The 14,875-nt window shown below is 39.1% G+C and overlaps 1 protein-coding gene across 1 annotated transcript; it reads right to left on the minus strand.

Annotated features, from left to right (window-relative positions):
* Window positions 1-10,670: 10,670 nt before the first annotated feature.
* On the minus strand, window positions 10,671-12,265 carry LOC109207030 (transcription factor TCP19-like). Its single transcript, XM_019369910.1, has one exon. It carries the CDS (start codon window positions 11,982-11,984, stop codon window positions 10,875-10,877), a length of 1,110 nt encoding a protein of 369 aa, XP_019225455.1. The 5' UTR covers window positions 11,985-12,265; the 3' UTR covers window positions 10,671-10,874.
* Between the last annotated feature and the right edge of the window lie 2,610 nt (window positions 12,266-14,875).

Genomic DNA, 14,875 nt, shown 5'->3' on the forward strand with positions numbered 1-14,875 from the left:
TGAAGAGGTTCCCTCTGTAGAAGAAATTTTACCCCGCCCGGGGAGAGATGCGATTGACTTCACGGCTGATGGTGGGGCGGAGCCGGTGGATATCCCTCCCCTCATAGGGGAGGTAGGGATAGCGGATTTGAGGGAACGATGGGGCATTCCTAGCTTTGTCGAAATGGTACCGGTGAGGAGAGACGATCGGGTTCAAATTGACCGTCCTGGATTTTGTATGTTCTATGCCTACCCCTTCCTTGTAGGGTACACGCTCCCGCTTCCTATGCTGGTGGTAGATTTCTGTCGCTTTTATGAGGTATGCCCGGCCCAGCTTTCTCCTTATTTGTACAAGTTGTTCCTCATGTTTATCAAGTATGCGGAGCTCACCGGTCGAGAGGTTACTTTGGGCCACGTCCTTAGCCTGTTCGCGCCCCAGTTGATTCGGGGCTCGATGATCCATGCACGCCCTCGGGGGTCGAAAAGCCTAGTGGTAAAGATGGACGATAGGACCAATCGTCGTTTTTATGAAAACTTTTTCAATATTCGTACTGAGCATCTAGTGGCAGACCCAACCGGATTTCCTGAAGTGTGGAATTTTGCCCGTAAGTTTATACTTCTGACTGGTAGAGTGTCCGATTTTTCTCTTTTCCTTTACCTTTCGTGTCGTATGTATTGACTTATTTTATAATTTTGCAGCCGAAAGATTGCTTCCGCCGCCTTTGGAGGGGATCCGCGAGTGGGTCGAAGCCGTCCTTCCCCATACAGCGGGGGTTAGAACTTGGTCGACCTTTCACGATAGGTTTGGCCGTAGGCCCCTGGCTGGTGAGTATTGTTATTTTCTGTCTTTTCGCTCTTGCTTTACATCCCTTGAATTGTCGTTTGTTGTTGTCAGGGAGAGTGCGGAGGAGGGCTCCTCAGCTAGCCTTCCGACGGCCGGGTGCGTCTGCTCACCTTGCTGCAGTTTTGCCGCTCCTCCTCCATCAAGGGCGGCTTCGGTCGAGTCTGCAATTCTGGCCGCTCTGGCAAGGGCGGCCTCTCAGGAAGTTCCGGCCAACGCCGTTCGTTCCGCTAATGGATCACCGTCGACTGGAGAAGAGAAAGGAACGTCGAAAAGAAGGAGGGTGGCGTTTGAAGCGGCGCCTCCGACTGTGATTAATTTAGATGAGTCTCCTCCAATGGGCACGGGGGATAATGTTGTTGCGGTGTCTTCTCCGGAAGCGGAGCGAGCTGCTGAAGCTGGCACCGGCGGCCGATGCCAGATAGATTCGGTCGTCGCAGTGGACCCATCCAGGGCTCCCGTTGCTGACGGTGATCGACGTCCTTCCGGAGCGGAGAGTCGGGACCCTAGTGCTGCCATCGTGATTTCGAGTGTACCTTCTCCTTCTGCGGCAGGTGGTACTCCCCTTTCGGCGGCGGAAAAGGGAAAAAGTGCAGTGGTTGACGAATATGAATCCGAATCTGACCTGGACCCTGATTATGTCAGGATGTTCGAGGAGGGCCTTACTCATTCGGTGGTTCACGCGGGCGGGTCGTCCCGTGTTCTTGACATTCCTTCTGACGTGAACCTCCTGACGCAGGGGGATAACTTGGTGTCGCAGCATAGCTTGCTTTGTTCGGAGGCTGAAAATGAGTCATTGCGGAATTTCCTGGACGCCAAACTGAGGAGTGAAGTGGCTATCATGGGCCTGAGGGTACGTCGTATCTGATTCTTATTTTGATTTGATCCCCCTTTTCTCTTTTTTCTTATATTTTCTGCGAACGAACTTTGGTTTGAGTGCCTCCTGATTTTCCAGACGTACCTGGTGGAGGTGGAGAGCATTCGCAGGGCCAACATTCGATCGAGGATTTTCTTGCAGTTGTTGGAAAAATACCGTCGTTATCGTATGACGCGAGTTGCATGAACGGTTGAGGTCGGATCCCCGTAACCAGGCTTTGGGTGAGGAATTGGAGAAGAGGGATCGGGAGCTGCTACAGACAATCCGCAGCAAGAGTGAGCTTGAGGAACAACTTCGCCTCAAAGATGAGGAACTTGAAGTGGGTAGGGGAGTTGCAGCTGAGTGTGAGTATCTGCAGGACAAGTTGAGGTCAACGCAGTTGGAGATGGAACAGAGCCGGATCAGGATCGAGGAGATGGGCGCTGAGTGGAGAGGGAAGTTGGCTGCGATGGAGAGCAAGGTTGCTGACCTAGAGCGTATTGAGAGAGCCTNATATGAATCCGAATCTGACCTGGACCCTGATGATGTCAAGATGTTCGAGGAGGACCTTACTCATTCGGAAGTTCACACGGGTGGGTCGTCCCGTGTTCTTGGCATTCCTTCTAACGTGAATCTCCTAACGCAGGGGGATAACTTGGTGTCGCGACTTAGCTTGCTGTGTTCGGAGGCTGAAAATAAATCCTTGCGGAGTTTCCCGGACGCCAAACTGAGGAGTGAAGTGGCTATCATGGGCTTGAGGGTACGTCGTATTTGATTCTTATTTCGAGTTGATCCCCCTTTTCTCTTTTTTTTTATTTTTCGCGAACGAACTCTGATTTGACTGCCTCCTGATTTTCTAGACGTACCTGGTGGAGGTAGAGAGCATTCGCAGGGCCAACATTCGATCAAGGATTTTCTTGCAGTTGTTGGAAAAATACCGTCGTTATCGCAATCGATGCCGCGAGTTGCACGAACGGTTGAGGTCGGATCCCGTAACCAGGCTTTGGGTGAGGAATTGGAGAAGAGGGATCGGGAGCTGCTGCAGACAATCCGCAGCAAGAGTGAGCTCGAGGAACAACTTCGCCTCAAAGATGAGGAACTCGAAGTGAGTAGGGGAGTTGCAGCTGAGTGTGAGTATCTGCAGGACAAGTTGAGGTCAACGTAGTTGGAGATGGAACAGAGCCGGATCAGGATCGAGGAGATGGGCGCTAAGTGGAGAGGGAAGTTGGCTGCGATGGAGAGCAAGGTTGCCGACCTAGAGCGTATTGAGAGAGCCTGGTCTGAAGCCTCGGCGAGAGCGGCGGCTCTAGAGGACACGATTCGCGTACTTCAGTCCCAGCAGGAGTCAGAAAGGGCGACAGCGACTCTGAGGGAGGCGAGGCTTGAGGAGCGAATCGGCATCGGGTCGCAGCTTTAGAGGCGGAGAATCAGCGGTTGAGGGCTCAAGCTGGGCCATCTCGTGCTGCCGTTCCCCACGAAGCTCATGAGATCTGGGTCTATGCTGAAGCTCAGCGGAATATTTTTAAGAACTTGTAGGAGGCAGGCACCGTGACCGAGGCTTCTTATGAGGAGGCTCGAGCAAAGGCTCGCGAGGCTCATGCTAACTGTGGGTATGATGTTGTGACGCCTGAGGCCGATGGAGGTGCAGATGGTGAAGGGGGTGATGACGGAGACGGCTGCGGCGCTGAGTGAAGAGTTGTATTTCCTTTGTTTTGTTTCATTCGCCGATTGGCGTCAGCTTGCTTGTTGTTTTTTTTTTTGTTTTCTTGTTTGTATTTGCCGGTCGGTTTCGGCCGGATGTAGGTGGCGATAACCCGTACTCATGATTTTATGATTAATGAATTCTTTTTCGCCATTTGCTTTGTGTTTCAGCTTTCTTTCTGGCGCTACGTGATTTTGTTGAAGGGCAGAGGTTCGTCGAGCGAATCCCGGTGTCGCTCCCCCCTTTTACGAAAGGCTTCTTGCCTTGAGCGTCATTTCAAACTTTATCGAGATGGTGACCCGCCTTCGAATTCGAGCGAGGTCAAACCTTTGAATATTTGACGGTGAAAGCCCTTAGCCTTAAGGGTGTTATATCGAACTTGTCGGAATAACGACCTGTCTTGAGTTCGAGCGAGGTCGAACTTTTGAATATTTAATTGCGAAGGCCCTTAGCCTTAAGGGTGTTATCTCGAACTTGTCGAAATAACGACCCGTCCTGAGTTCGAACGAGATCGAACCTCTGAATATTTGATGGTGAAGGCCCTTAGCCTTAAGGGTGTTGCTTCGAATTTATCGAAATAACGACCCGTCTTGAGTTCGAACGAGGTCGAACCTTTGAATATTTGATGGCGAAGGCCCTTAGCCTTAGGGGTGTTATTTCGAACTTGTCGAAATAACGACCCGTCTTGAGTTCGAACGAGGTCGATCCTCTGAATATTTGATGGCGAAGGCCCTTAGCCTTAGGGGTGTTATTTCGAAATTGTCGAAATAACGACCCGTCTTGAGTTAATAAATACATTCTTAATGAAAATATTTGAGGTAATGCCCGTTTCCTTCAAGACAATGCTGAATAATAAATATTCTACCATGGTGTGTTCCAATATGTGAGCCGAGGGTCTTTCGGAAACAGCCTCTCTACCCCTCCGGGGTAGGGGTAAGGTCGGCGTACATTCTACCCTTCCCAGACCCTACTAGTGGGATTTTACTGGGTTGTTGATGTTGGTGATGGTGGTGTGTTCCAACATGTGGCCAAGTGAGACTTAACTGCTATGCCTTTTGCCTGACATACTGCTGATTAGCTCAAAATAGAATATTTAGTGCAGCCAAATATTGTAAATTACTACATGAAATGTTGCAACGTCACTTATTCTGCATGACTTTTCGTCCCTTTCATCTTGGGCCTCAAGTTTGCTTAGCCAATGCTGTTTGTACAGCTAAAATTTTCACCTAATTGAAAAAAGTAACTCCTCCAAAATGAGCTTACTATTTGCTGTGACATTTATCCTTGGGAAGATAAAATGAAATGTTTGTTGCATCAGTTTTACTCTTGTCTTTATTCATTTTCCTCTTCACCACTAATAAGCTTTACCTTATAGCTATCACAGATGTTTATCGTCAAAATTTGTCATGGTTCTTTACTATGTGAAACAAGCAGGATCATGAAAATACTGACACTGAAGGAGTTGACTCGAATAATTCCAGCTATGGGGGAACTGCTGCATTGTTCAACTGCGCTAATTAGGTGGAAAGCTCTTCATGGGATAGACGCTATGGACTAGTAGCATGCACGAATAGTACGGTATCATGATCATTATTTTCATGCATTCTACAACTTGAGTTTCATCTATTGCTTTGCTTATTAGATACATAGTGTCAAGTGCATCGAGCCTTAGCATGATTTTTATTGTTGAACCTTCAGAATTTTCCATGTGTGCTCTGTATGATGTTAATTATTGTTATCTCATTGCACTTGATTCATGCTACAAGAGTTTATGCAACAAGTAAGTAGCCGATTGATGGTCCTCATACTTGGATTTAGATTCTTAACTATCATCTTTTAGTGACCTTTTACTTAATGTATTTTTAGATATGAGAAAGTGGAAGGAGAGCAATTTTCAATTGATGATGCAGCCTACTTTGCATTCCATTCACCATACAACAAGGTAGCTTATAAATCCCATCCAGGTTCATAATTCCTTAAAGTCATTTAAACAATTATCTGAATCCTTTTAATTAATCCTGCAGCTCAGGTTAGAGGGTTGTCAGGGGTTAGGAATCAAGGCAAAAGGGAGACTTGTTTCTAACAGCATGGGTAAAATATTAGACCAAAAGTTTAATGAAGGGTAGACTTGCTCTATTTCGGATAGTAAAAGGGCCAAATTTAACTCTCTTCATATTAGACCAAAAGCTTATAAGTTGCTCTATTTCGGATAGTACATGGCCAAATTTGATCATTTTCCCATATTTAAAAAATTGATTGAAGTCTTTAAGTAGGTTAAATAGCTCTGAGACTGAAAATGGATTTTTATCTTGATTGGACTGTTAGTTTACAAGAGCATATTGATCAATAAACATTCTTGGCGCAAATATCTGAACTATTGGCTCAACCTTCTTGAGAATGCTGGTTTAATGAATTGAATACACGGATAAACAGCCTCGCTTGCCTTTTTACTATGTATGTTGACTTATACTCACCTAACTAAATAGGCCAAGGTGGACAAAAATCACAAAATTGTCCATGAAGATTTTATTCTATACATTGACAGTATTAAAGATTTTCTTTTTTATCTTACCTTAAAAATAACTACATATGGTTGTCCAAAGTTAACGTGAATTTAATGCGAGGAATTCAAAAATAGCATGATTTACAATTGGTAGTTGTATTAGCCACTGTTATAAAATTAATCAAAATTTAGCCACTATTTCATGCAGTAATAAAATTTGGACAAAAATACCCTAAGTTAATCCGAAAAAGTTCCAGCGTAATATATTGGAGTTCAAAATACCATGTATGTGAATTCCAGCATAATATGTTGTAATTTAAACTTTTATAAGTTAAACTCCAACATAATATGCTGGAATTCGCATCTTTGAGAAGTTGAACTGCCAGAGTTTTGTAAGCAGGAGCTTCATAATCCAACATATTATGCTGGATTTCTTTCGTGTCCCAGCTAAGGGTATTTTTGTCCAGATTTCATCTCTGCATTAAATAGTGGGTATTTTTCGATGACTTTGCATTGCTGGCTATTTTGGGGAAACTTACACAAATGTCCCAAATAAGTCTCAACTTACCAACCTCTAGCCATTAGTCATAGACTTACCAAAACTAGCCAATCACATGTAAAAATTGAAAAACCAAATAAATAAGGTTCTTTCTTTCAAAGAATCACTTGCAAAAATCACCTTCCACATTTTTAAACGTGATTAGCAACATTAGATGCAAGACGGAAAAGAAATTTCATGGTTGAGGTAGCAACATTATAATATTGTATTTTATTTTGTATTTCATCACCTTATTTGCTACCTCATCCATGAAATTTTCTTTCCGTCTTGTATCTAGTGTTGCTAATCACGCTTAAAAATATGGAAGGTGATTTTTGCATGTGATTCTTTGAAAGAAAGAACCCTATTATTTAGTTTTTCAATTTTTATTGGCTAGTTTTGGCAAGTCTATAATTAATTGCTAGAGGCTGGTAAGTTAAAATTTATTTGGAACATTTGTGTAAGTTTCCCAAAGAAGGTGCCAGCAAAATGACTTTACTATATTGGACTATACTGGATTTATTAATGTTGTTGTACCCCAATCACTACCTCAGGCACCCACCTTAAAGTGATGGGCCATACTCCTAAAATATGACATATGATTTGAGCGGCCTTCTACGTGAAACGGCCCTACAGACCTTGAAGAACGCGCCCTGGTCCCATTTCATCCCTTGACCCTAATCCCACCATCTCTCGCCAACCTATCTTTTTAATTTTAAATTTTAACATTCTTATTTTCTTCTTACTATAAATTGAGATAAGATATTATAAACCATTGAATATACAAAAATAGTCGTACGAACTCCAGTACAACGTGCTAGAGATTTATACGCAAGAGTTTCATAATACAAAATATTATGTTGGATTTTTCTATGTTTGCAAATATTATTTTTGCCAATATTTATCTCCGCATAAAATAATGGCTATTTTTCAATAACTTTGTAAATGTTTGTTATTTTTTAATTATCAGTATCATTGGATTATTCTATCTCGAGATTAGTCATTTGGAGATTATTATCCAACATAGTGTGATATAGAAATAATATTATAATTGTGATATAAAACAAACAAGGAATTTTTTACATTCCTATCCCACATAGGAAACCTTTTTACCCTACCTATTTAAGGTATGAGTAAATTACATTTAGTATACCAAATTATCATTTCTATACCGTAATTCAAATTAGTGATATAATTAAGGGGGCATTTATATTAGGCATAATTATAGGACCGTATATTCCCACTTTCTCTTTCCTTTCATTTATATTAGGCATAATTATAGGACTGTATACTATTACTTAGAATTCAGATCTTAGCTTAGGACTTTCTTTTCTCCATGAAAACGGCATCAGCAGTTGCACAAGCAACCATTCCTTTCACGTAGGAATTTTTTAGATTTCGTTTCTATAGTTTATTAACAACATTTTCTAGGCAAAAAATTTCCTATATTAGTACATTTTCATAATTCTATTTTTATAGAAGTGAATTTTAAAAGTCACTGATTTTTTTGTGGATTTGTTTACACTTTCTTAATTGATGTTCGTCCATTGTTGTATTTTAGTATGGGTAGGAAGCATGTTGCACGTATATCGTGGCGTCGTATAGATAATCCTTCTTCAAGCCAAGGAGGTATTAAATCGACTGCATAAATTATATAAATTTTGTAGCTTTTTATCATAATTTTTAGATGTTTACCTCCAAGTTCTATGTAATATTTGTATATAACTGTCAGTTGAATTAAATTACACAACAAAAAATAAGAAATAAATACTCCAATCGTAGAAATGTGTTATCCACAAATAATCTGCAAATTGTCTACAAAATTTTACAAAAACAACAAATTAACTACATTTAACCTACATTATAACTACAATCTAGGAATAATTTACACATGAAAGTTCTTCATGTTGGAATTGGCCACAACTACATTTCTTGTTTTCTAGACACACAATGTACCGCTTCACACCATCCAACACAGTATGTATATGATCTGTTGAAGCCCTCACCTACATTTTCAGAACAAACACAAAGAAAAAAATTTACAATATTAAAACTATAGTATCTACAATATATCCATATTTTATCTACAAATTAACTACAAACTACAAGTAAACTACAATTTGCCTACAATTTATCTACAATCTGGAGACACTGTATATTAAAATATTTTTTTCCTGCACCAAATAAAGAACTTGTAGTCAAATTGTAGATATATGTAGTAAATTTGTAGATAATATTATAAAACTAAAATTCTAAGCATTTTCGAACTACACAAACCTGCATTCTCATCTACCACAATGGCATCAACTTCAAAATCTCTAAATCTGCCATAGTTATCCCAATTCCCATTCAATTTTAGCATTATTAGGATTTTTGACATGATTTCGTGTAGTTGAGAGAAAAAAAATGAAGAACAGATATAGGTTCGACAATTTGAGTATTGAGGACGACGAAGAACAATTTTGAATTCTACAATTTGTATTGCGTTGTTGAAGCTTCTGAAGCTCTGCGTTGTTTTTGAATTGTAGTGAAAGAGAGAATTACGCAGCAATCAGATCTCTTTCCGTTTCTAATTTCGAATTTAATGTGGAAAGAATCAAACGCAGATTTTGTGCCTTTTTTCGCGCGTTTTAAATGGCAGAATCTGCCTAATTATGGATTGGTATATAAATTGTAGTTAAAATGTGGATTGGGCGGGTAATTAACAAATTATGCACATTTTTGATAATAAGGTTTCATATATGGTATAGTTAGAAAAAAATCCCTTAAATAGACTGATCTAGAGGTGTGTTTAACGCGAGGAAAGAGAAGACTTCGTTTGCAAATTTGATCGAGAAGCTTCTATTTTGGTGGAGTTTGACCCACTAGAAGATGTGGGCCGTGGGCCACACCCACCACCCCATGGATACCACTCACGCTAACCCAAGCTGATCCATGAAAAAAGCCCGGACCCCACCCTTCTGAAGTCTTAATCCACTTTACACGTGCGATACTCACGTGCACGTCTCCAATATTAACACACTAATTACTGCAATTAAACCAGTCTTTTCAGAACTCACTTTATAATTATGCTCATTTCCCAAAACTAGATCTAGGTCGCACTAAGTTTATTAAATTTAAAATACATTGTTCCTCTTGTATAACACAATCTGATTAATCCTAAAATTAGAATATTAATTCAACACATTGAAGGGGAGCTTTGCATCTGTTTATGTAAAAATAAGAGATAAAATCTTGGCTAGATAAGACAATGGAATGTGTTATATTAAAGAAGTTCTATTATTCATGTGTAACAAGTATTTCATTTTTGTTAGGACAATTTAAAAAACTTGTGTCCCACTTTGAAAGTAATGTCTTAGAGCCCGTTTGGCCATAAAATTTTCAATTTTCACTTGAAGATGAACTTTGGAATTTTCGAAAACGTGAAAAACTACAAAAAGCTATTTTTCAAAATTTTCACTCAGATCACTCACAAAAATTCAAAAATAACCCAAAATTATATTCATATGAATATCCAAACACAACTCTAATTTTAAAATACTATTCACTTGAAATTTCTTTTCATTTTTTTTGGAATTTTACAATTCTTATGTCCAAACGCCCACTTAAACTGCATATGAAAATTCACTTTAATATTATTCTTATTAAAAGACCAAATGATGCCAATAAGTGCAAAAATGAGATTTATGTCTCACCTAATTGCAGTGGCGCACTAAGTAGGCAGATTAGTTTCAAAGTAATCTGGTCTCCACTTCAAATAATTAGTCATTAGGCCAATAGAGGAGAATTATGACCTCCTTTATGGCTCTATAGAGCAGAAAATAGAACGTTAAGCTAAGCAAGCTAGAAGCTAAAGTGAATTATTTTCACCTTCTTTTTTTTTTTTTGCTTTAACTACAACTTTGATTGGTCTTTCTCTTTCCTTCGGCTCATAATGTTAATTTTATAGGTAAAAATATATATTAATTAATAGTGATTTCAATTGGGTTTGTGACTCTTTACAAACTTATTTTTAGATTTATGACTCCACAATTTTTTTTCTACACATAAGAGATTTACTTTTACACGTAAGAGATATGTCTTTTACACATAAGATATCTAAAAAGGTCATTTCTTAAATTTAAAATTTTAAAGGGCGTAATGTACAAGTATCACCGCACCACATGTTATAAACCTATTGATGTGGTATAACATCTTATGACAACGAAAGAAAATAATTAGAACTGTTAGCTCTTTGATAACCATATAATATATGATAAAGCTGAAGGATAACATGTTCATTAACACTTATTTTGATTATTGTAGTTATTGGAAATTTGTGAAGAGATTACAGATCATTCAACCCCTAACATTAGTTTTGACAAAATAAAAGAAACAAAAAGTGAATAGCAAATATCTTCTAGTTTGTACAGAATGTCTTGAGCATATTTGGCTCAACTTTGTCTCTATATATCTTCATGGTTTTGAAGATGTAACTTGATTTCCACTTCTACCCATAAACTGCAACTCTTTTCTATCATAAATTTCAAGTGAAAAATCTCTCAATTTATGAGCTTTAACATCATTATTGTTGTTATTTCTATCTCCACTACTAGAGCTTAAGCTAGCTGGGGCCATGCTAGACTTGTTTGACCCAACTTTAGGTCCTGTACTCAACGGTCCTGCCGCCATCGTTGGTGGTGGCCTGCTAGTATTCGCAGCTGTAGCTGCCACGAATGATGATATTGGCCGTGCAGCTCCGGCCAAATTAAAAACTGGTGTCACAGAAGGAGTGATCGTCCAAAGTTGAGGATACTGCATGACATTACTATTATTGTTGATGATGTTATTGTTATTAGTAACATTTAGTGGGGGCGTAGCTGGTATCATCCAAATTGCATTGGATGGTACCATCACGCTCCCGTTACCTACCGCCCATACGGGCATTAGCCCTTGTGGAGGAGGGACGCCAGTGGCTATGGTCACTGGTGTCGTCGTCACTGGAGCGAATTGTGAAACATTTGCTACATTTTTATTCAAATTTCCCACATCAATGAACTCCGAATTTGCTGATGATTTTCTTCTACGTTTCTGAGGATTGTTCTCGTCATTTTCTCGATTACTTGGCGGAGAAGTCGTCGGAATTTTTAACGTCCCGTTAACGGAAACCGCTATCGCCGGCACAGTTCCAGTTCCGGTAGCTTCAATAATAGATTGCTCCGCATGTTCAAGCAACCACTTAACAGTTTCTCCATCCGACTTGTGACCCAATTCTCGGGTCAACTGAAAGATCCGAGCTGCACACGTGGCAGGTATTCGGATCCTCCGACCACGGCCCTCTACTTTCGTGTGACGGTCCTTTGTGGAAGACCGCCGTGGGGTGGTGGTAGCCACCGGCATAGCCATTGCCGGAACCAAAGTGTGATGATCGGAGTCAAATGGTTCTTGTTTCAAAGCAGAAAGTACCACTTTTTTCTCATCGGAAAATTCATTACTATCATTTTTCTGGTCATTCGGATCACCGCCGGCGCCGTTGCTGAGCTCGGAGGTGCCACACTCATCATCTGGGTCATGAAAATTCGACATTTTAATGAAAACCCAAAAATTATTTTCACTCAAAATTGTTGAGAGAAATCAAGAAACAAGGAAAAATTGTTGAGAGAAATCAAGAAAACTAGAGCTGAAATGGAGGAAGTGAAGTTTATGGAGAATGAATCAGACGGTTGAAGTGAGGAGGTATATAAGGAAAGAAGGGGTAAGATGGTGACACGTGTAAGGTAAGAAAAGGAGGGTGACCATATTTTGGGTTAGGAGTGTGACTTTTTCCTTGTGAGTGGACCATAATATGGTGGTGGCAGTAACCACAAATGGTCCTACAAATTGTGTAAGAAAATGGATCTAAAATGTGGCCCTCACCCCCTTTGTATAGAGTAAGGTCCCCACCATAATAAGGAGAGGGGCCTTAGAATTAAGAGGGGGCTAAAACATTAATTGGTGGATTATTTTGTTTTATCAAAGGGCAAGGGGGAATGAATGGTGAGGATAATAGAGTAAGAAAAATTAATACACTAACTCTGGCCTAATTTCTTTACCTCACAAATAACTTCATACAGTCACCATCTACTCTAAAGATTATAGTGGAGTGATAAGTACTTATCAATTTTAATCAAATATTTCAAGTTCGAGTTTTGAGAGTTGAATTATTTTTACGAAGGAGTATTTTACTCTTCAAAGTGGGATTTTTCGGAGCAAATTTGAATTAGTCAGACACCAAATGAAAAAAAAAAAAAGGAGCTCCATACCGTCAAATTTGAATTAGTTAGGCTAATGACTTTTTAATATCAAATATCTAAAAAAGCAACAAAAAAAAACATATTTACCTGATTACATTATAAAACCTTTTAATTTTAGAAAGATATGAGTAAAATGTCAATATTAACCTTACGCAGGGGCGGAACTAGAGTGCTAGGAGCGGGTTCGACCGAACCCAGTAACTTCAGTTCAAACATTTTACTTGTCTAAAAAGTCCTTTGAATATGCATAAATTCTTAATTTAGAACCTGGTAACTTAAAACGATTAGAATCTCGAACACATAAACTTGAAATCATGGTTCCGCGTTTGACCTTACGATCAAAGTACTTGCAAAACAGAAAAAATTATACTAGTTCTCAAGTAGAGCCAATAAAAATCAATCTTTAGGTAAAAAAGAAAGGCGTTAAATAAATTGATGGATGGACTACAATTTTATTAAAATTTTTGCTAGCCCTAAGAAATAATACAAGCATAACAAATAGTACTGCTTCTTAGATAATTCTTAAAATTAATACAAATGAATTCTTCTAATAAACAAAAAGAAATGTTGGAAGAGATAATGTTCTTTGCCCAAAGAGAGAGGGGGATGGAAAAGCACTATTATGCTTATATAGAGTGTCATCTTTCTTTCTAAAACATCGGCATTGTAAAGTTCATTCCGAACCAGGAAGTTCTTCATTTTCACAATTTAACCTTAAGATTTGATTAAAGAGAAAGGATCCCAACCATCTCATCCCGCACCTTTGTAGAATCCATGAACTAAATGCAAGTAGGCCACAAAAACCTATAATCACCTATGACTATGGTACAGAAATTGGCAATGGGGGTGTTCAAAATCGAGCCGAAGCCGAAAACTGAATCGAAATCGAAACTTAATGGCTTATTGGTATCGGGTTAACGGTTTAATGGACGGGGAACGAATTGAAATTTTTTTATTAACGGCTTATCGGTTTGGGGGCGGATTATTTAATTTTCTTAACAGATAATCCGTTAACCCGTTAAGAATATATATATATAAAATTATTTTTATCCATATTTATATTAAATAATAAAAATCATTCTTCCTCCAGTACTCTATCAAAGTGAATTAGAATAAAAGAAAACCAAATAAAAGGAGTCATCTAACTGTGACAAAAGACAGAATTTGCTGTCTGAAACATGATAACAACACTAGTTACACCACTGCTTCATTAACTTTGCTTGAGGTTTAAGGCATCCTAGAATTCTAAGCATGACAACATTTATTTTAACAACAGCCAATTGGAAATCTTTCACATGGACAAAGGCCAATGTGCATAAACATAAATAAGATTCTAGAAAGATGATTTACCCATCACGGTGTCTCTTCTGCTTCGTCTCTCTTAGTACGTCGACCACCTATTTAAACATACAGAGACTAAATTTTATTTTATTTTGACTGAATTAGGCCGATAAATCGCCCGATAAGAGCTAAATCGATACCAATATATCTTATCGGGTGGCTGGCGGATTAATACATTTAAAAGCCGATAACCGATAAGCCAAAACGTTAAGAGTAAATAACCGCCCAATCCGACCGATAAGCCGCCCTAATTGGCAATACAAATGTTTGAGTAAATTTTTCCTGTCTTTCTTACTATCTTCAATTCGTATTACTTGTTTTTTGAAAAATTCAGTCCTTAAAAGTAGACATACAATAGCTGTAATTGTACAATAATTTTGTCATAACCATATTTTATTTTTATCTTAAATGTCCAACCTAAGAACACTCCATCAATTAAGAAGTAAAGATAAATTTGAAAAACAAAGTTAATAAAGGCTTCTTGTTTATTTACAAAGACAAATACTTTGGAACAAAATTCAATTTGTCAAAACGAGTGTAATATCTTTTTATATATTTCTGTGATAGAATTAATGATAAGGGAAAAGAGAAGAATGTCGACGAGGGTTGAATTGTATTGATGCAATAGTCACCGTCCTGATCAGGGACTCATGATGTGTGTATACGGTCGAAATTAGGTATGTCCGATTTTCCGGGCTCGAGGGGTCGCCTTAAGCCCGAGTTCAGGATGGATCGAGTTCGAGCTCGATGGACCAGGTTCGAGCTCGACGACAGAGTACAAGGCCCGATGATCGAAGTACGCGATGAGTATCGAAGCCGAGTATGCTCAACCCTGAGATAATG

This window comes from Nicotiana attenuata, unplaced genomic scaffold (assembly GCF_001879085.1).
Source record: "Nicotiana attenuata strain UT unplaced genomic scaffold, NIATTr2, whole genome shotgun sequence".
NCBI classification, from domain to species: domain Eukaryota; kingdom Viridiplantae; phylum Streptophyta; class Magnoliopsida; order Solanales; family Solanaceae; genus Nicotiana; species Nicotiana attenuata.

What these genes read in the sequence shown, in the direction of transcription:
- LOC109207030 (XM_019369910.1), bottom strand. Translation starts at nt 11,984, where the DNA reads ATGTCGAATTTTCATGACCCAGATGATGAGTGTGGCACCTCCGAGCTC.